At 41.5% G+C, this 22,864-nt stretch overlaps 1 protein-coding gene across 2 annotated transcripts in view; it reads left to right on the forward strand.

The window, feature by feature from the left end:
* SEL1L3 (SEL1L family member 3) overlaps positions 1–22,864 on the forward strand; it is a 234,388-nt gene that overhangs the window by 207,011 nt on the left and 4,513 nt on the right. For both annotated transcript variants that reach the window (XM_049886395.1, XM_049886394.1), the window contains exons 18-23: positions 6,488–6,578; positions 6,713–6,797; positions 8,139–8,248; positions 13,299–13,426; positions 14,617–14,719; positions 14,803–14,875. In XM_049886395.1, the coding sequence (XP_049742352.1) occupies positions 6,488–6,578; positions 6,713–6,797; positions 8,139–8,248; positions 13,299–13,426; positions 14,617–14,719; positions 14,803–14,875 (590 nt within the window). The remainder of the gene's footprint in view (positions 1–6,487; positions 6,579–6,712; positions 6,798–8,138; positions 8,249–13,298; positions 13,427–14,616; positions 14,720–14,802; positions 14,876–22,864) is intronic.

A 22,864-nucleotide genomic window follows, 5' to 3' on the forward strand; every position in this document is an offset into this window, starting at 1 on the left:
CTTATTGTTGATCCGCCCTTTGCTTTCTTTATAAAAATCCATTGCCATTGAGTCGATTCTGACACATGGTGACCCCATGTGTTACAGAGTAGAACTGAGCTCCATAGGGTTTCCTTGGCTGTACTCTTTGCAGAAGCAGATCGCCCGGCCTTTCTTCCATGGTGCTGCTAGGTGGGTTCGAACCACCAACCTTTAGGTTAGTAGTCAAGTACAAACCATTTACACTACCCAGGGACCTTTGCTTTCCGTATAGTTTTCTTGTATATGAATATATTCCTAAGCAATAGAGTTAGTTTGGCTTGTTTCTGAGCTTTCTATTATTATATATAATCCTTCATCTGCTTTCTTAGCATTTGTTTCTAAGATTCATACATTTCGTTGCACGTATCTATAGATCATTCCGTTTTCCCTAATGCCATATATCACGACTTACTTATAAATTCTCATGATAATGGATATTTGCTTGTTTCCCATTTTTCTTTAAGAACAAAGTGGCCTGCACATTTTTTGTGTATCTCCTGGCACACGTAAGAATTGTTTCTCTACAATATAAGCTCAGGAATGGGGTGGCTGGGCCACAGAGTGGGGGCATGTCCAACTTGACAAGATAATGCCAATTGTTTTCCTAAATGATTTTTTGCCAATGTACTCTGCTGTCCTACCCTGCCCTATCAGGTGGCCATGAGTCGGAATCGACTCGATGCCAACAAGTTTTGGTTCTTGGTGACTGTCTGTCAGCCATGTACACATTTCCCTTACTCTACATCCTGGCCAACTCTTTGATGCTGGGTATCTTTAAAGATAAGTCTCAGTCTGGATTTGAGGCCTCTCGGTGTCAAGAGGAAGAAACATACAGTATCCATTACAATGAGAAAATCTTGGCCAAAATATGTTTGAAGCGAAGTACTTCCATCTCCTCCTGTTCTTCAGGCCTCCAACCCCTCCCCAGGGGTTAAATCGGAAATATATGTCAGCCGCCCTCCCCATACCACAGTGTGACGACTCTTGGTACAACCATATTGCCGTAATAGAACTAAATCATCAATCAATGTCCCACGTTCGCCCCCTTTTTTCATTTTGTGCAAGTGAATATATTCTGGACCTTATTTTCAAATTACATGTGTCAGTTTGATGAGTTTGTGCTTTGCTGTGTTGTTCCAAGATTTATGTGGGATAGTTTAAAAGCGGCACGTGATTGAGAAAAGGACTTTTTGCTGCATCGGCATCATACGGACGATAATGTTGCCATGCCTCAGGCTGTGCTTGGACACCCTGAGAAGTTAGTGAAGGAAAGCCCAGCTGTCATGTTTCATTTCTCTCCATGTTATCCCTACATGTCTTTTAGCTACAAACTATGTGAACTTTGTGTTTATTGTCCTTTGTTTTACATATACCCAAAATACTTAACCCAGGAGGCTAGCCAGATTTATGATAGGCTTGAGGCAAGACAAGTAGGCATGCAAAGTTCCAGTTGAAAGAGATTCACCTTTTTGCCAAAGAGCAAGGGTCCTGAATTCCACTGAGACCCCAGGCTTTTTTTCATCCTTCCAATCTGAGCTGCTTAAGTCGTTGGCAGAAAAGAGCACAGGAAAATATAATACAATTGCTTGGAAGAAATGCTTGATATACTCAATTTCACAATGCAAAGCAAGCAGCCAAAGAATTGATTATTAAGAGGTATCATCATAAAACTCTGTAAATTTATGAGCCACATCTAAAATGGGGAGCAAATATGCTCCTAAACTATTTCTTTTCTCTAAGTCTCCTCTTCTCCACAACCCCACCCCATTTCCGACAGAATGACTGTCTTAGAACAATTTGGCTTTGTTGTTATTATTAGCTGCCATCGAGTGGTCCCCAGACTCATGGTGGCCCCATGCACAACAGAACAAAATACTGCCTGGTACCGTGCCATCCCCAGAATCGATTGTGGACCTGACCGTTGTGATCCACAGGGTATTCATTGGCTGAGATTTGGAAGTAGATCACCAGGCCTTTCTTCCTAGTCTGTCTTGATCTGGAAGCTCCGCTGAAACCTGTTCAGCGTCACAGCAACGCGCAGGCCTCCACCGACAGATGAGTGGTAGCTGAGCATGAGGTGTATTGGCCAGGAATTGAACCTGCGTCTCCCATATGGAAGGCAAGATTTCTACTACTGAACTATAAATGTCCCACAGTTCCCTTTTAAAAACCAAATCAATTCCCATCCAACTCATGGCAACCCTGTGTGTGTCAGAGTAGAACTATGCTCCATAGGGTTTTCAAAGGCTGTGTTCTTTCGGAAGTAGGTCACCAGGCCATTCTTTCAAGGCACCTCTGGGTGAATTCAAACCACCAATCTTTCAGTTAGTAGCCAAGCGCTTAACTGTTTGTGCCCTAAACTATTTATTTTCTCTAAATTCCTTCCTTTCCACAACTCCCACTCCATTTCTGTCAGAATAATTGTCTTGGAACAGTCCTTATCCAAGCCCTTGTCCGTCTTGGTCTGGAAGTTCCACTTAAATCCTTTCAGCATCATAGCAACATGCAAGCCTCCACTGTCTTGGAACATGAACCCAGGGTTGGTGCATTGGAAATAAAGCTCAGAGCTCTGGTGTGCTTCCTAAACCTTGAGGAAATTCATGGAAGGACAGGACAGTTTCGTGGCTTGTCTTTGAGCTTCTTGCATATACCAAAAAAAAAAAAAAAATTTTTTTTTTTTTTTTTTTTTATATACCAAGTGCTCGGTAAATATTTGTTCCATGAATCTAAGTATAGAAATATCTGTAATTAATACACACTTTCACATGGTCTCTGTTGAAACAGTTAAGTAATAGCAAAGCTGCTGGGAGGCTTAGTGAGTGTGGTATTTCAGAAGTTTTAATGAGCTGACAAAATCTGGTGTTGAGTGTTCTAACCCCATCCTGTAGTTCACCTCTTCAATATCTGAAAATGAACACTGGTGGCATCAGAATGCCTGGGCATCTGATGACTAGTCCCCAAAAATGGAAGATGGAGGTTGTCTTAGTCATCTAGTGCTGTTATAACAGAAATACCACAAGTGGATGGCTTTAACAAAGAGAAGTTTATTCTCTCACAGTCCAGTAGTCTAGAAGTCCAAATTCAGGGCGCCAACTCCAGGGGAAGGTTTTCTCTCTCTGTGGGCTCTGGAGGAAGGTCCTTGTCATCAGTCTTCCCTTGGTCTGGGAGCATCTCAGTGCAGGAACCTCAGGTCCAAAGGACGTGCTCTGTTCCTGGAACTGCTTTCATGGTGGTATGAAGTCCCCACGTCTCTCTGCTTGCTTCTCTCTTTTATATCTCAAAAGAGATTGGCTTAAGATACTACCTAATCTTGTAGATCTCATCAATATAACTGCCACTAAACCATCTCGTTACATCATAATGATAGGATTTACAACATATAGGGAAATCACATCAGATGACAAAATGATGGACAATCACGTGATACTGGGAATCATAACCTAGCCAAGTTGACAGATATTTTGGGGGGACACAATTCAATCCATAACAGAGGTGGATTTCTATTCAGTACTCCTACTGACATAATGTTTTTCAACATTTTTTTTGATGGATTTCAGTGCTTCCTCAAAGGAAATACTTAAGAATTATATGAGATTTTTTTTTCCAGTTTATACAATAATTGGACAATGGAAGTCTTACATAAAGTTGTTTCTCCTTTCCTTCCCCCACCACCAAGGTAACTTTAGAGACAAGATATTGTCTTTATAAAATTTATCATATTGACTCTATTCTTACAGGGAGTATCAACCGCATGGGACCCCCAAATTCTAACAGCCAGCCCTACTGATTTTCTGCTGCTCAAGAAAAACTCATTTTATTATATTTTGATAACATGAGCCACATTCCAGTGACCTTGGGTGGTATATCCTGAAAGGTGGTCTATACCATCTCCTCCTCCATTCAACCCCGGGGGAAACTGAGCTAGTGGTGTAAGCCTGAGTATCTCTGAAGAAACTTGAGATGACAGCACCTTTGGAATGGAACCATACTGCAGAATGATGGGGACTTTCTGCTGGCCTCTCTTGCATGGCCTCTATCTGGGGATCTTGGGTCTGCACTGAGTATTCTTGCAACAAACCTGTTTCTGCAGGCTCTTTTGGAAAACTTATAGGCATCTTTTGTGTTGTTGCGGCTGCTACTTGTTTGAGACTCTGCTTAACCGGCCTCCTCTCTCTTTTAGCATGAGTCATGGCTAATTGGTCAGCTGCCTTAGATGTCTAGGAGGCTAAGAATCAGCTCGCTCAGCAGCCGTGTCTAACTGAAGGTCTTGCTGTCCCAATTTCACCCCCAAGCACCGCTCTTTGTCTCTTTGCTTTGCCAGAAGCTGCCTTTAGCAGTTGATGATTTCAGAATTTTCTTACCCAACCTTCCCCGACCCTTCCCTAAACCAGTTTCTGGATGGGACTAAAAGTAAGAAAGAATTGTTAAGGTCAACTACTTAAAATGAAAAATAAGCTTTAGAAGCAACTATTTATAGTTAAAATCGATTTTTACCCATAAACTGGGTAACACAGAGAATTTCAGAAATCAGAGTAAGTACAAAGAAGAAAAAAATTACTTGCATTCACACCACACAGAGCTAAATGCTGTTAGCATTTTGGAAGATCATTTTTTGAGGTTTTTTTTTTTTTCTCTGCATATATTTGTATGTGTGTCTTGTGTACACGTGTGTATTCCATTTTATCTTTGTTTTATAAAAATGGGATGGCACTGTTTTATAACCAGATTTTTTTTCACCAAATGGAGATTTTTGCATAAACATCTTTGTATGTTTTTGAATATTCTGCCACAACATTTTTAATAGCCACATCGGAAAGCATCTGCACCACAGGCTAATTTAACTAGTCACTGATGTTCACATGTTAGAGTTGTTTCCAACCTTTTGTTCGTATGCACAACTCAACCACGAACTCCTGGGCAACAGAATCTTTGCACTTGTCTCTAATTGTTCTTTAGAGTAAACCTCCACAAGAGAGAATTATTGAGCCAAATGGTGTGCTCATGCATAGCACTGCTGACATGGCTGTGGCCACGTTGTCCTCCAGAACCATTGCATTAATTGGCTGTCCCTCTAGCAATGCTTCTAGGAGCGTGTTCATCCCTCCACAGCCTTGCTGATGCTCCTCATGAATTTTCTGCCAATCTCTCAACAGATGAAAAGTGGTCTCTCAATGTTTTGTGACAATTCAATTACTATTGTTGTCAAACATTTATTTTTTCATAAATAAATAAATGTCAAACATTCATTTTTTCATGTATTTCAGCCATTCGTATCAAAGCCCCTTATAAACTGCCTCTCCTCTGCCAAACTTCTGATGCACTCCAGAAGCTCAGCTTTAATTAAGCTTGCTTAGAATCCAGAGCCCCATAAAACCTGTCACAAAACAGAGGGCTCTAATGCACAGGGTGTTTTTCTTTTTTTTAATTGTAGACACAACATATTTATTATTATTATTTTTTGGTTCTTAAAACTTCTATTTTTTCTTGTACTTTAGATGAGGGTTTATAGAACAAACTAGCTTCTCATTAAACAGTTAATATACATATTGTTTTATGACATTGGTTAACAACCCCACAACGTGTCAACACTCTCCCTTCTCAACCTTGGGTTCCCTGTTACCAGCTTTCCTGTCCCCTCTTGCCTTTAGTCCTTGCCCCTGGACTGGTATGCCCCTTTAGTCTCATTTTGTTTTATGGGCCTGTCTAATCTTTGGCTGAAGGATGGACCTCAGGAATGACTTTATCACTGAGCTAAAAAGGTGTCGGGGACCACACTCTTGGGCTTTCTCCAGTCTCTGTCAGGGTAGTAAGTCTAGTCTTTTTTTTTTTTTTGTGAGTTAGAGTTTTGTTCTATATCTTTCTGCAGCTCTGCCCAGGACCCTCGATTGTGATCCCTGTCAGAACAGTCAGTGGTGGTAGCCAGGCACCACCTAGATGTACTGGACTCAGACGGTGGCTGCCATTTTAGTTGTGGTCCCTTAGTCCTTTGGACTAATCTTTGCCTTGTGTCTTCAGTTTTCTTCACTCTTCCTTGCTCCCAGAGGGGTGATGCCAGTGGAATATCTTAGATGGCCACACACAGGCTTTTAAGACCCCAGACGACGACACAGGGTGTTTTTCTTAATACCACTTACCTCCTTCTAGCGAGGATGGAAGTATTCAAGGAGCAAAGACTAATAGCCACCTCCCAGCCAGCATTCTCCACACCATTCAGCCAGTAGAGGTAGCTGTTGCATCAACTAGCTCCCCAACCTTATCTGCGAGTTCAGCCTTTAAGATAGAAAATAAATCAGTGCCTGCAGTATTTTTACAACAGTATTTAAAAAAAAAAAAAAAAAAAACTCATGAATTTGTGGTTTTTTAAAAAACTGCTTATTTTGTGCCCTCTTGTGTTTGAATATAAAGCCCTCTGTGAATATTAGTAAGAGCCACTATATGAAATTTATTATTAATCATCTATTTTTAGGCACGAGGCTTTGCTGTATTATGTTTTAGCAGCAGAAACTGGAATTGAAGTGTCACAGACAAATTTAGCACACATCTGTGAGGAGAGGCCGGTAAGTAAATGTATAATTTCACCAAGTAGAAGTTTGAAGATTAAGGATGATGAATTGGATTTTATGGAGGTAAAATTCGTCACTTGGCCAAAATATGAATGAATTAACTTTTTCTTCTCCTTTTGCCCACTTAGGACCTGGCCAGGAGATACTTGGCTGTTAATTGTGTTTGGAGATACTATAATTTCTCTGTTTCTCAAATCGATGCTCCTTCATTTGGTATGTATAGAAAAACGGGTGCTAAATTGAAGCACTGGAGGCTTTTGATCTGTGGTAACAGGGAACGTCTCACAGCTTTGTGTGAAGTGTGATATTTCTCAACAATTAGGAAAGAGAGTGAAAATCTCTGCTCTTAAGATCACGGTTAAAACTCTGCACTCAGCTTCATGCAATGTACTTCTCGTCATCTGCCCTAAACTTGGACCCAACATTTCTGCAGATTAAATGAGAATTCAAAAGAGAGCTACTACTATGGAGAGATTTCCTGGGCCAGTCACTCCCCTTTTGCCCTCAGATGTATTCCCTGCCTTCCTCTGTTCTGCTTTGAATGGGAGGGGGCTGAACCCCAGGAACTACAGTTCCCAAACTGCCCTGTCTGTGGCCTTCTGGTTAGTTTCAGGGATGGGACACGAGGGCAGGAGATTGCGGGGTAGGAGGATAATGGTTCCAGCCCTTCCTGCAACTCCACCCTCTATGGTCCTGGCTCCCCCCAGGCTCCCGGCTCTGGTAACATCATGACTACCCTCCATCCCTCCTTCTCCTCAGCCCTAGAGGTGGTAGTAGCTGCCTGCATTGCCCATCTCTGGGTGGCCTACTGTTTCCCATTTGCCTTTTCAGCTCTTTCTTCCAACACCCTGGTAACCTGCCCTCTTTTGAACTACCTGACATGGATTCTGTTTTCCTGATAGAACATTGACTGATATTAATAAACTAGTTGCCATTGAGGCAGTTCTGACTCATGGAGCCCCCATGTGTGTCAGAGTGGAACTGTGTTCCATACGGTTTTCAATGGCTGATTTTTGGAAATAGATTACCAGGCTTTTCTTCCAAGGTGCCTCTGGGTGGACTCAAACCATCAACCTTTCAGTTAGCAACTGAGCACGTCAATTCTTATACCACCCAGGGACTCCCGAAACATTGATTCTTAAACGTAAGTTTTTCTTCAGAGGAAAAATTAAAGAATGGCTCAAGCAGAGTAAAAAAATAGCCAGACATCAAATGTGAGCAGCAAAATTTCAGACGAGGAATAAAGTGCCATAAATAATCTTGGCTGGTTGGTCTGTGGGGTTGATACACTGAGATCTTCACCAAGAGACCCATTTAAGAGAGCTGGCTTTTTTTTTTTGGTGCCCAACAAAACTAGAAAACGTGTCGAGAAACACGTGCTCAGGGCAAAAGCCTTTCTCTCTCTCTCTCTCAGTGCACCGAGAAAACATAAAAATGTTCCGTATTCAGAGACTGATAAGAAAAACTCTCAGTCACGCTCAGGGGCCAATAATTTAAAATGTCAGTCTGAAATAAAACCACTTGATAAATGGACCTGTGCTTTTTCTCCTGCAGCGTATTTGAAAATGGGAGACCTTTACTACTATGGCCACCAAAACCAGTCACAAGACCTAGAGTTGTCTGTGCAGATGTATGCCCAAGCAGCACTGGACGGAGACTCCCAGGTAACAAACAACAACAACAACAACACAACGGCTCTTGGTGATGCCCATTTGTGAGGTCGCAAGGTCCTAATAAGCCCTCCCATCTACATGTGCTTCACAGTTTACAAAGTCATTTCTCATCCATTGTCACACAACCCTCACAACAACTGTGAGGACACTAGCTGTAATGGCGAGCCTTTAGGGAGCGCCTACTGGGCTCTACTGGACTCCACATACCATTCTCATGGGGATTATTGTACCCATTTTATAGTTGAGAAACCAAGACTCTGACAAGGTGATGCCCAAAGCCAGATAATCAGAGCCTAAACCTGGGTCTTCTGGGGCCCAAGCCCATGGGTCTTTGTCAGATTCCATCAGACTAACTCACCAAGCAGCAACTCAAGAAATTAGAAATGTGGCCACAGTGGGAAGTGGTTTGCTTGTACAGTTAGGCCAATATGTCAGTGACAAGACCTTTCTTTTAGTTTTTTTTTTTTTTTTAAGCTTTTTATTTTGAAATAATTTTAGATTTATAGACAAGTTGCAAAAATAGCACAGAGAGTTCCTATATACCCTTTATCTGGCTTCCCCTAATGTTAATATCTTGTATAACCACAAGGCCATTATCAAACTAAGAAATTAATATTGAGACTATTCAGACCGTTTCCAGATTTCACCAGTTTTTCCACTAATGCCCATTTTCTGTGCCAGGATCCAATCTAGGATCTCATATTGCATTTAGTTTTCATGTGTCCTTAGTTACCTCTAATCTGTGACAGTTTTTCAGTCTTTCCTTGCCTTTCATGACCTTGATACTTTTGAAGAGGACTGGTCAGAATGTTCCTCAGTTTGGGTCTGTCTGCTGTTTTCTTATCAGTAGATTAAGGTTATGCATTTTGGGGAAGGAAAGCATAAAAGTGATGTGTCTTTCTCAGTGTATCATTTTGGGGTACATGATGTCAATGTATTTTATTACTAATGAGGGTAATGTCAATTGCTCGGTTAAGGTGGTTTCTCTTTGTATTTTATAGATATCTTAAGGAGTCATTTTGTGTCCATGACTATACCCTGTTTCTCCTCAAACCTTTGCGCACTAGTATTACTATCCTTCAGCACATCTTGCCTGCGACAATTATTACCATGGTATCCTTGTGGTGATTCTCTATTTCCCTCATTTCTTCTGCATTTATTACTTGGAATTCTCTCATGAGGGTCTCAGGGTCATTTTCATGCTGGAAGGTGGAATAGTTACCCTCATCTACAATGTTTTCTGGTGTTGTAATGTGGGATCTGATCATGAGGCAAAATTGAAGTTCATCCTACCTCAGTTTTGTTTGTCTTTTTAAGGAGGTATATCAGAGTGGTTATTTACGTTGGTTAAAATCCCACATCTTTACCATTTCATAGCTATTTGTACATGGGCAAATTGCTTAATCTCAAGTCTGTTTTCTCGTCTGCAAACTGGGGATAATAATAGCATTGACTTCATAGGTTGTGAGGATAACACGTACACCTATGTTTGGGGTAACATCTGAGCCCAGCGCCAGGACACTCAATGGACATGATCTATTGTATTATTATTTCTTCTGGAGTAAAAGCGGGGTTGGTGCTAAAGAGATTTTCTGTAGAGCCAAATTCCAACAGAGGATGTCTGCTGTCATTCAGAATTAGTCCTGGACCATTTCTTTTTCAATTCTGATTTTTATCTTTCTCAATTCTGGTTTTTATATATTATATTTTTATAATGTAATAAAAACATTAAAGGACAATTTTAAAAGGGGAAAAAAAGAATGCACCCACTATTCCATGACAGAGATTTTTATTTCTTAATGTCATCAAGTTCCCTTCTAGTCCCTGCCCACAGGCAGATGTGTCTCTGTAATGTAAACTATGGAGTTCATGGGTGGTACAAATGGCTAGCGCACTGGGCTGCTAAGTGAAAGGGTGGAGATTTGAGCCCACACAGAACCACCTCAGAAGACAGGCCTGGAGATCTGCTTCCGAAAAATCAGCCATTGAAAATCCTTTGGAGCACAGTTCTACTCTGACACACGTGGGGTCGCTATGAGTCGGAGTTGACCCAACAGCAAATGAATTTTTGGAATATAAACTATAATATGCACGCTTCTTTTAAAATCTGTCTCTTACATATTGTAGGACTGTGTGCATTTTATTACATAATCTCTTTAATTGTTACCCTTAATGACTGCCCCATATTCTGTTTAGCTGACATACTTAAACTTTACTAATTGGTCAACATTTATTCCTTCGTTTGTTAATTTATTCATTGATTGAACACATATTTATTCAATCCTACCATGTTTTAGACACTGCTTAGTGGTAGGGACATAAGATAAAAAGATGGATAATGTTCTTGCCTTCATGGAGCTTATAGTCTTATCATGCAAGGCTTGGAATTTTTCTCCTATTTTGTTGCAGTTATAGATAATGCTACCAGGAGTGTCTTTATATTTCTATCTTTGATCTTCACTTGAAGAATTTTCTTATCATCTGAGGGATATTGTTACTGGATCAGACAGTCTAAATATGTTTATGGTGCATAATAACATACTGCTCATTTGCCTTCTTAATGAGTTTTCCAAATAATACCTTATAAGCAGTGGATAAGTATAGAAGGATGACTGAAATCTTTTTAGCACTGGGTGTTTTCATGATTTAATATTGTTAATTGAATAACTATAACTTGATAACTTACTCTTTTAAGTTGCATTTATTTGATTACTAGTAAGGCTGGATGGAAACCCTGGTGGCGCAGTGGTTAAGTGCTATGGCTGCTAATCAAAGGTCAGCAGTTCAAATCCACCAGGTGCTCCTTGGAAACGCTATGGGGCAGTTCTACTCTGTCCCGTAGGGTTGCTATGAGTCAGGATCGACTTGATGGCAACACGTTTGGTTTTTTGTCATACTTGTTTATGACATTTTATTTTTTGTATATTCTTTTATGTGAATTTTCTATTTTTGTTCTTTGTCTGTTTTTCTAATGGGGTTTTGGTACATGTTTTAAATTTAAAACATAAGTAGTTTTTTTTTAAAATACATTTGCCCTGTAGATAATGAACGTTATGCTATCACATTTCATATAAATATTCCTCTAGTATCTTCCCTTTCATTTTAGTCTTGTTATTTGTCCATTGATCAGAGACTTCAAGTTTTTATAGTAATTTTTTTTTCTTTTAATGCTTTAAGTTTTACGAGTACTTTCCTTTGAAAGGGTAGAGAAATAGTCTATTCTATTTTCAGATGTTATATGTGTGTGTGCATCTTAAAGGTACTTAATACTTTAATCTATTTAGAGGTTATTTGCCAGCATATTGGAGGTTAAGATTTGAGACTCTGAACCCTGTCTGCTTATGTTTGAATCCCAGCTCTGCCACTTTCAAGCTGTGTGACTTTGGGCAAGTTTCTTAACCTCTTTGTGTCTCAGCTTTCTCATCTGTAAATAGGGGAGGATAATAGTACATATTCTGAGTTCGTTGTTATGAGGATTAAATAAATACCTATAATGCAGAACCCAAAAAGAAATGAACTTGTTGCCATTGAGTCGATTCCGACTCATGAAGACCCCATGTGTTACAGAGTAGGATTGCTCCACAGGGTTTTCTGTAATCATAATGGAAGGAAATGGCTAGGCCTTTCTTCCACGGTACTGCTGGGTGAGTTCGAACCACCAACTTTTAGGTTAGTAGTAAAATGCAAACCATTTGCATCTCCTCAATGCCTAGCATACAGCAAGCACTCAGAAAATGTTAGTCACTGGTATTTTTTCATGGTTGTTGTGTAGAATGGTGTGAGATTCAACCTGTGTTGGGTGATGTACAACCCAGTGGGTGATGATTCTCATTTAGATTGTCAGTGGCAATTGAAAGGAAAGGTCAGAGGGAGGATATAAGTCATTAAATCATGACCATGGATTCTTTGAAGGTAAGCAAGACATTGTTTTTTTGTTTTGTTTTGTTTTGCTTGTTTTTTCGTCTGGCCACTTGTTCAGTTCATGATGGAGAGTGTATCTCTCCCAGATAGTAGAATAATATCCATCCTTTACGAAGCACCTCTGTGTTTAGGTTCTCCAACTATATTGTTTTATTGAATCCTCAGAGCTCTACAAGGCAGGTTGTACCCCTGAGTGCAAAGGACAAGGTGTATAAGGAGAAGGTAGTACCAAATGTTGGTTGTTAGCTGCCATCAAGTCGTCCCCGACTCATGGCAACTCTTTGCAAAACATTCTGTGTCATTCCTATGATCGGTTTCAGATTGGACCATTGTGATCCATCGAGTTTTCATTGGCTGATCTTTTAGAAGTAGATCACCAGGCCATTCTTCCTAGGCCATCTTAGTCTGAAAGCTCTGCTGAAATCTGTTCAGCATCATAGCAACACTCAAGCCTCCACTGACAGATGGGTGGTAGCTGTGCAGGAGGTGTACTGGCCGGGAATCAAACCCAGGTCTCTAACACAGACGGTAAGAATTCTACCACTGAATCACCAATGCTCCTTCAAGGAAACATACCGGACTGGAAATCTGTGCAAAGAGGAATCGCGAGAGGAAGTTTTCCACATTGCCGCAGGGAAGCTGAGACAAGTGCCTGTACTTTATTCTGTAAATAAGGGAGATACTATATTAGAATGTCCACCCGCCCCCCAACTACAAACACATCAAGTCAGGGCTCCAACATGCTGATGGTGACCTAGAGCATAGCCTGTGAGTGATGGGCATTTCCTTGTCTCAGAATTCCGGTTTGTTGCTGATATCAAGGGCACGTTTTCTGGAGAGTTCTGTTTTGAGAGTAAGCAGGAAAGGACAGATTCCTAGTTCACTGGCTTCTGAGCAGATGGGACCCAGCATTCTCTGAAAGCCTCCTGGCTCTCCTGCAAATAAATTTCTCAGATGCGTATATTTAGGAGAACAATCCATCAGTGAAGATGACAAAACCATCTGGCTCTAGGGATTGAAAAAAATATATAGAGGTTGTAAAAGTTTACATGGGATGAAGGGTGTGTGTCTGGGTTTTATCATGAGGAGTTGATGAGTTTGGTTTGTGGCTTGTTTTTAGGGATTTTTTAACCTGGCCCTGCTAATTGAGGAAGGTGCTACAATCCCACACCATATTTTGGATTTCTTAGAAATTGACCCAACCATATATTCTAGTAATTTCTCCATTCTCCGGGAGCTATACGAAAGGTAAGTTCACAGCCTCCTGTGTTGTGAAATCTGGGGGAATTGAAGAGGGTGGTATTTACTTCTTGGTTAAAGTTAACCCTACCCTTATTTTGTCATGCCAGTTGTTATAAAAAGGCCAGAGGATTTGGTTCTATTAAAGAACACTCAGCCAAACCTGTATTGATTTCCCTTTTCTAGTATCGGAGACTTAAGATATAGCGTGCTTGTTCTGAAGTTAAAGTGCTGATCAAGTTTTTCCACAAGAGTAGAAAAAATAACTTGTCCGATTAGACTGTGCTTTTTTGAAAGAAGGGAGGTAGGTGTTTCTACGTCTGGACTTTGGACAGACACAGGGACAGAAATACTGCTCTGTCAGTCCCCAGGCTTCAGGGGGACCTCCGTGACCTATTGTTATTGTTATTATTATTGTTGTCATAAAAATATAGATAATACAATGTTGGCCAATTCAACATTTTTCACAGTACAGTTCAGTGAGACCAACCATATCCGTCAGTCGGGCTGTACAACCATCACCAATACCCACTGCCAAATTTTCCATCACCATACACAAACTCAGTGCTTCTTAAATAATAACTCCCTCTTTCCTCCCCCTTCCCACTCCTGGTAACCACTATCAGTCTCTTATTTCTATATATTTTCCTGTTCTTGCTATTTCTTATTAATGAGCTCAAACAGTAATTGTCCTTTCACTCAGCATAATGTTTTCAAAGTTTATCCATGTTGTGGTGTGTATCAGGACTGTTGACGTTTCAGCTCAGGAGAACAACCCATTGCCGTTGAGTCAGTTTTGACTCATGGCATCACCATGTGTTACAGGCTAGACCTGCTCCATAGGATTTTCTTGGCTGTAATCTTTATGGAAGCAGGTTGCCAGGCCTTTCTTCCACTGAACAGCTGGGCAGGTTCAAACTGCCAACCTTTAGTTTTGCAGCCGATTACAATCTGCTTGGGCCACCCAGGCTCCTAGTTAAGGAAAGGACTGACCCTTTTCTGAGATTTCTGCCGGGATCCTAGGACTTCAGCTTGGGCCCAAACCACTTAGAACTGGCTTTATTTCTTTGCTTCTCACCTCAAGTACATTCTATTGTCCAAAAGCAGAAGGATGTGAGTTTGAGGAGCTAAAACATCAGTCATGAGTAACGCCATCCCATTTAGCTTAATCATCAGGACGCCCTGTGCTTTGTTCGAAGGTGCTGGAGCCACAGTAACGAGGAGTCCTTCAGTCCCTGCTCGCTGGCCTGGCTTTACCTTCACTTGCGGCTTGTCTGGGGCACCCTCCTGCACTCTGCCCTGGTACGTATTGTCTCCTCCCTAGCCCTACCTTCGTGGTCCTTGCCCTTTGTCAGTCATCTGACACTTGCTTCGGATGTTTGCAGATCTACTTTCTGGGGACCTTCCTGCTGTCCGTATTGATCGCCTGGACTGTGCAGTATTTCCAGTCTGTCTCAGGTAAAGGATTATAAAAGGCAAAGGCGATAGAAAAAAGTAGACATTCTTTTCTTCCCCCACCGGAAGTATTATACAGTGAAGCCTGTCAGAGCTGGAATGCAAGCAGACTGCCCTGTTTTACCAGGTCTCACAAGTTTTCTGCCTTTGACTGGGTGCAGTCTTACCACTTCTCGTCACTGTCTTTTAGTAGAAAATATTTGAATTTTCTTTCTCTGAACAGGCTACTACCTTATACAGGTTCCGGCTTTAATGGGTTTTACTGTACTCTCCTTCCTAGAGCCCTGGATTGTGTTATTTCCTTTCTTTGGATGGTCTTTCACAGGGTCAGGGTGGAGCTCCCCCTAGGGCTGTGTTATAATTCCTGGCCGGTAGGAGGCCACAAAATTACTGTATTTTTCCAAGTGAGCATGAGATTAAAAAAAAAAAGTCTAAGAAATGGATCTAAAATGTTTTCTGCCGTTGAAAATACGGTTGTTGTTAGGTACCGTCAAGTTGGTTCCAACTCATAGCAACACTATGTACAACAGAACGAAACACTGCCTGGTCCTGCGCCATCTTCACAATTGTTGCTGTGCTCGAGCCCACACGTGTAGCCACTGTGTCAATCCATCTCGTTAAGGGTCTTCCTTTTTTTTCTCTGACCCTCTACCAAGCATGATGTCCTTCTCCAGGGACTGATCCCTCCTGATAACATGTTCAAAGTACACAAGACGAAGTTTCACCATCCTTGCTTCTAAGGAGCATTCTGGCTGTAATTCCAAAACAGATTTGTTCGTTCTTCTGGCAATCCATGGTATATTCAATATTCTTCACCAGCACCGTAATTCAAAGGCGTTAATTCTTCGGTCTTCCTTATTCATTGTCCAGCTGCATATGAGGTGATTAAAATACCATGGCTTGGGTCAGGTGCACCTTAGTCCTTGTAATGAGATCTTTGCTTTTTAACACTTTAAAGAGGACTTCTGCAGCAGATTTGCCCAGTGAAATGCCTCATCTGATTTCTTCTGCTTCCGTGGGCGTTGATTGTGGATCCAAGTAAAATGAAATTCTTGATAACTTCGATCTTTCTCCATTTATCATGATGTTGCTTATTAATCCAGTTGTGACGATTTTTGTTTTCTTTATGTTGAGTTGTGCCCTGGTGGCAGCTAACCAAAAGGTTGGCAGTTCTAATCCGCCAGCTGCTCCTTGGAAATCCTATGGGGCAATTCTGCTCTGTCCTACAGGATTGCTATGAGTCGGAATCAACTCAATGGCAACGGGTTTATGTTGAAGTGTAATCCATACCAAAGGCTGTAATCTTTGAGCTTCGTCAGTAAGTGCTTCAAGTCCTCTTTGCTTTCAGCAAGCAAGGTTGTGTCATCTGCATGTTGCAGGTTGTTAATGAGTCTTCCTCCAATCCTGATGCTGCATTCTTCATATAGTCCAGCTTCTTGGATTATTTGCTCAGCATACAGATTGAATAGTATAGTGAAAGGATACAACCCTGACACACAACTTTTCTGGTTTTAAACTATACAGTATCCCCTTTTTCTGTTCAAATGACTGCCTCTTGATCCATGTACAGATTCCTCATGAGCATAATTAAGTGTTCCGGAATTCCCATTCTCCGCAATATTATCCATAATTTGTTATGATCCACACAATTGAATGCCTTTGCATAATCAGTAAAACACAAGTAAACATCTTTCTGGTATTCTCTGCTTTCAGCCAAGATGCATCTGACAACAGCAGTGACATCCCTTATTCCAGGTCCTTTTCTGAATCTGACTTGAATTTCTTTCTGGCAGTTCCCTGTCAATGTACCACTGCAGTCATTTTTGAATTGTCTTATAAATTATTTTATAAATATATCTTTTATCAACATTCAACCTTTGTGTGCCTTAATAGAGTCCCTGGGTGATGCAAATGCTCAGCTTCTAAACCTAAGATTGGAGGTTCCAGTCTAATCAGAAGCCCCTCAGAAGAAAGGCCTGGCAACCTGCTGGGAAGTCAGCCACTGAAAATCCTCTGGAGCACAAGTGCACTCTGACGCACACGGGGTTCTCAGGGGCCAGAGTTGACTTGATAGCAACTGGTTACTGAACCAAATAAAACAAAACCCGTTGCCGTTGAGTCGATTCCGACGCATAGCCACCTTACAGGACAGAGTAGAACTGACCGCATAGAGTTTCCAAAGAGTGGCTGGTGGATTTGAAATGCTGACCTTTTGGTTAACAGCATAAAACCCAGCTCCATGGCCTCCTCCTGCGTGAAGTCTTCCCAGTTTACCCCAGTCAAGCGATCACATGTGGGGAGGATAAGCAAGCACTGATTATGAATAAAAATACCCAGCCACAGGTATTCAGAGAGGGGAGCCAAGGAGGAATATACAGCCAGCATTTAGCCCAGTGCAGTCTCTGCTGATCACTATTACTTTTCTCAGCTAAGGTAGTGCCGTAGTTAAGGGAATGGGCATCCCAGACAGTTCTATTTGGGCTTAGTTACTCATTAGCTGTGTGACTTAACTAAAGTTATTTAACCTTCCTGATCCCCAAACTTCTCATCAGTTGAATGAGGTTATAATAGTAATTACTCCCCAGGGATGTCAGGAGGGCTCCGAGAAAATGCATATAAAACACTTACCGTGATGACTATTACAGTTAAGTGTTAGCTATTATATTTATCTGCCGTTCAAAACCCTTTCAATAAATGTTAACTATTGTGTTTATCTTTATTTATAGCTATTACGTTTAAACTTAGGAAGACCTGGTGGTACAATGGTTAAGCACTGGACTGCTGACCAAAAGGCTGGTGGTTCGATCTCACTTAGTGGCTCCCTGAGAGAAAGACCTGGTGATCTGTTCCTGTAAAGATTATAGCCAAGAAACCCCTGCGGGACAGTTCTACTCCGTCACATGGGGTCACTCTGAGTTGGAAGGGACTCAACAGCACCCAACAACAACAATTATGTTTATCTTTATTTAGAGCTGTTATGCTTGGTGGCATTAGTGGTTCAGTGATAGAATTATCACCTTCTATGCAGAAGATCTGGATTCGATTCCCAGCCAACGCAAGGGAGCCCTAGTGATGAAGTGCTATGGCTGCAAACCAAGAGGTCTGCAGTTTGAAGCCACCAGCCGCTCTTTGGAACCTGTGTGGGGCAGTTCGACTCTGTCTTAAAGGGTTGCTGTGAGTTGGAATCAAATCGATGGCAATGTTTTTTTTTTATTATTATTTTGGTTTTAAGCTTTTGTTCTAAACTCATATTAAGACCATAAGCTGAGTTAGAGGAAGGCACTTGTCCTCTCACATATGATATCTCACACTTAGGAGTTCAAATTCACAAACATCTCTCAGTGGAAAAGTATCATTTTCCATCATCCTGCATGTCTACAAAAGGACATAATAACTCAAGAAGACCTTCAGAGACATTTACAAATAGATAAATTAGGGCTTCACATACCATTTAAGAATCTGCACAGCCGTTATTTGTGTAGCAGATAATGAAAAGCAAAAGGAGTAAGTTTCCCTGAGGACTAGATGGGTGGAGGGAGTCACTGCTGAGAGAGGCTAATATGGAGTCGTTTCCTCTGATTTACCCGAGGAGGTTAACAAGTAACCATCAAAAAGCCCCTCCAGGTTGATGCCCCATAGTTGGTCAGCTTGTAAATTTTCCTCATGCAAATTCAGTCCATTCCTAAATTTGTTGCCAGGTTTAGCACATTTATTTTGCATCCTGTCAGTGTTTTCCATTTCAAATTATCTTTGTCATTTTTACTCTGTAGAAATATTGTTATGATTATTACAAATGCAATTCCATTAGAGGAGCTGAAAATTGTCTTTATGATTTTATGCCAGCTGGTAGCCATGAAAATTCATGGGCGGATAGAATGAGTCTATCAGAACTTGTCTCTTTTTCCTTTCTTCATGTCTTCATTGTCCGTCCCTCCACATTTGTCTCTTCCTGTCCCTCCTGTCCCTTGATCTGCTTTCCCTTTGTCCTTCTTCCCTATGTTCTCTTTCCTTTTTCACACATTTTTTTGTTTGTTTTTAGAAACTCTTTCTCTTGCTTTTTCCCACGCATACTTCTTTTCCTCCTACTAGAGAAGGCTAATCTGGCTGGGATCCTAGAAATAATTTAATTCTATGCCCTTCATTTTACAGATTAGGAAATTGAGGGCAGAGAGGTGACATGGCCTGCCCCAAATCACAAAGGAAAGGCCAAGAAGAAATGCAGGGCAGCAGAATTTCAAACTTTTTTTTAGAATCACAGCACCTTAAAGCAATGGTTATCATCTCTCTCAGACCCTTGCCCCTCATATAAGAAATATTTTACTGCACATTTTTTACTTCTCTGAAATGAAAGTTATAGATATTTTGCCTACCCACTCACGTATGTTTAAAATCAATAGAAGACCTTAATAGCAATATGGAAGAGAAGTCAAAAGAAACTAATTATAATAAAATCATATATATGTCAATACGTAAATTTGAGCCCACTGCATCTCAACTTTAATGTACATATGAACCACCCAGGCATCTTGTTACATACAGATTTGGATTCTGTAGGTCTGGGGTAGAGTCTGAGGTTCGACATTTCTAAAAAGTTCCCGGATGGTGACCACGCTGCTTGCTGTCCCATAGATGATGCTTTGAGTAACGAGAGCTGAGAAGTAAAAAAAAAGAAGGGTCTCCACACATTTTGAAATGTGCCCCCACCCACCAGTACTCACTGGTGCCTCCCAGCCCTGCTGGAGCTAATGTTAAAAGTTAAAATATGTAGTAAATTATTTTCACATTTTTAATGTCATCAACATTAGTGCAAATTTGTACATAATTTTGAAATAAGAAGCTTCTGATTAGGTGATGGGTGAGGGTGATTTAAACAAAAAAGGCCCATTTCTGTCAGAGTGGATCCTGACCCCATATGTGTCAGAGTAGAACTGTGGGCCAGAATGTTTTCTTGGCTGTAATCTTAACAGAAGGAGATCTCCAGCCCTCTCTTCCATGGTACCACTGGGTAGGTTCGAACCACCAACCTTATGGTTAGTAGCTAAGTGCAAACTGTGCCACCCAGGGATGATAGAAGCACAGAAAAGATAGGGGAGAAGCAGTTGCAGGGGGACCACTCAGAGGGCGAAGTTCAATCACCTGGTGTCTCCCTGATGAGCCAGTGCACGAGGTCCCATGACCTGCCCCAAGGGAAGTATGACGATAGTATAGATGCCTGTAGTAGCCATGGTGTCGTTAGACAAAGGTAATAATGACTCTGGGTGCTGAACGATGGTGTAAAAAGGGGAACTGATTTAAGAGCCTCCCTTAAGTAGCTTTGTGTGAGGAGTGCTGCTGTAATTTAGGGATCTTTGTCATTTCTTGATTTGCACATTTTCCAGTCAGTTGCTTTTAAAAATTCATCACTTATGGTCAAATTGTTAAATTGGCCTGTCCATCCATTTTGCGTTCAGCTCCCACTGCCTTCATCTACCTCCTGTGTTTATGTGCTCTGTGATATATAGTCAACACTCCACGGCATTTGCCGCATTAAATTGTCCTGTATTCAGAAGGCTTGCAGAGCTGGCTCCGGAGTGAGACTGCTAAGATTCTGGCCCTGCTACTAGCTTTGTGACCTTGGGCAAGAGGGAGGCCTGTCTGTGCCTCACTTTCCTCTTCTGTAAAATAGCAGAAATAGTAGTACACCTATATCAGATTGTAGCTGAGAGAACCGAATGAGGTAATAACATGTAAGGTGCTTACCCATTGCTGTCAAAATGATTCCAACTCATAACAATCCTATAGAACAGAGTAGAGCCGCCCCACAGGATTTCTAAGGAGCAACAGATAGATTTGAACTGGCAACCTTTTGGTTAGCAGCAGAACCAAAGGGTGATGTCCTCCCTGGCATTTTGCATGCAATTAAAGCATGCTGACACCAGTTGGTGCCTGCACTTAAATAGCTTGGTTTATGGAACAAGGAGCCCTGGTGGCCCAATGGGTAAGTGCTGGGCTGGTAACCTGAAGACTGGTGGTTTAAACCCACCATCTGCTCCACGGGAGAAAGATGTGACAGTCTGCTTCTGTAAAGATTATAGCCTTGGAAACCCTATGGGGCAGTTCGCTGTGAGCTGGAATCAACTCAACGGCAATGGGTTTGTTTCTTGTTTTTATTTTTGATTTGTACATAACGAACTGAATTCTCACAGCCTAACATGCTATTCTGGAAACCCTGGTGTTGTAGTGGTTAAGAGCTGCGGCTGCTAACCAAAAGTTCGGCTGTTCGAATCCACCAGGCGCTCCTTGGAAACTCTATGGGGCAGTTCTACTCTGCCCTATAGGATTACTATGAGTCGGAATCTACTTGACGGCAACAGGTTTGGTTTTTTTCTTTTTGGTTTAGCATGCTATCCTATGCCATTAAACTCTTTTTAAAGCATAAAACTCTGTTTAAAGCACTTAAACAAAGATGTTGACTAGGCGGTGAGTAAGACTTTCAAGGCAGGTGTACAAAAAAGTATTGCGTGCCTCTTTTATTTACTTTAAGTGAACTTGTTTTTTATTTCCATCCTGCATTCCACCAGGCAGCTCAGACAAATGCCTCCCAGGGTAGTGCAAAGCTCTTTGGGCCTTAGGGAGCACTATCTTTAGGTGTGGTCAAGTTGATTCTGACTCATAACGACCATATATAACAGAGTAAAACTGCCCCATAGAGTTTTCTAGGCTGTATTCTTTACAGGAGCAGATCACCAGGTCTCTTCTCCTGCAGAGTCGATGGGTGGGTTTGAACCACCCACCTTTTGGTTAGCACCCGAGTGCTTAACCATTCTATAGGGAGCACTAGGGCCTCTCCTATAGTCACCAGGCTTACTCTGTCCCTCCAAGCACACTGGTTTTGCAGTATCTGCGTCCCTTGGGGGCCCAGTCATCCTTGCCAAAGCTAAGCACCCTTAGCCTTTTTGTTTTTTTTTCCTCCAGAGTCCTCCCTTCTTGGATCTTGATGAAGGGGGTAAGATGAGGCCTTGGATGCTGGTGCAGCCAGCAGACTGACTCAGCCACTTTCCCAGGCTCCAAAAAGCTTCTTTCCCTGCCTCACTGCATCTCAAAAGCACTCTCCCTATGGTGCCAAGCATCATGGTTTTAATGGACTCAGGCTTTTGAAAAACAAAAACCTGGAAGCAAAGTGTGTCTGAGCCATTTCCACTGCTACCCTGCCACAAAACCTCCCCTGAGGCCAGAAGCAAGGAGCCCCGGCTGGCTGCCTAAAGGGAGGGAGATGAGGGGAAGAATCCAGGGAGAAAATATCAATTACTATTTCAAAGCAAGAGTCCTGCTTCCTAGTATCAATGTAAACTTTCCTAAATAGAATACATAGTATAGAGTAAGATCTGCGCAACTACCAGCTCCTAGGTACAACTAGGTAACCTTTTAAACAATGTCTGCCTGCTCAAACCATTCATAATTTAAGCCAACTCATCCTCTCTGGCAAAGTGGTTAGCCAAGCGTTCTTTTAAAAAGAGGAAGATGATATGAACAAGATTAATTAAGCCTTGTCTACTCTTCTCCTGTCCTCAACATTTCCAGTTAATGAGGTTTCTACCAAAAGTACAGTCAAATGTCACAAAGTGGCTTTCATGGAAAAGGCAGAGAGATTTAACGGGAGGTTTTACTTTTCTCCTACCTCATTACCTTTGGCGCCCTGCCAGTATCGCCTCTTAAAAGACACGTTTAAGTGACTTGAATCTTGTACCTAATACCTATAGCTAGATGCCCAAATACAGTAGGCTAGATCTTATTTATAGCATATGATTTCTAGAGTCTCTCCCATCCTTGTACCTCCTTTTTCCAAACATTCTGTATCAGGACTAAAACCAGTTGCCGTTGAGTTGACTCGGACTGACGGCAATACTGTATGTTGCAGAGAAGAACTGCTCCATGGGGTTTTCAATGGCTGATTTTTCAGTAGTAGATCACCAGGCCTTTCTCCCTAGGGACCTCTTGGGGGACTCAAACCTT

Source organism: Elephas maximus, chromosome 5 (genome assembly GCF_024166365.1).
Source record: "Elephas maximus indicus isolate mEleMax1 chromosome 5, mEleMax1 primary haplotype, whole genome shotgun sequence".
Classification (NCBI taxonomy): Eukaryota; Metazoa; Chordata; class Mammalia; order Proboscidea; family Elephantidae; genus Elephas; species Elephas maximus.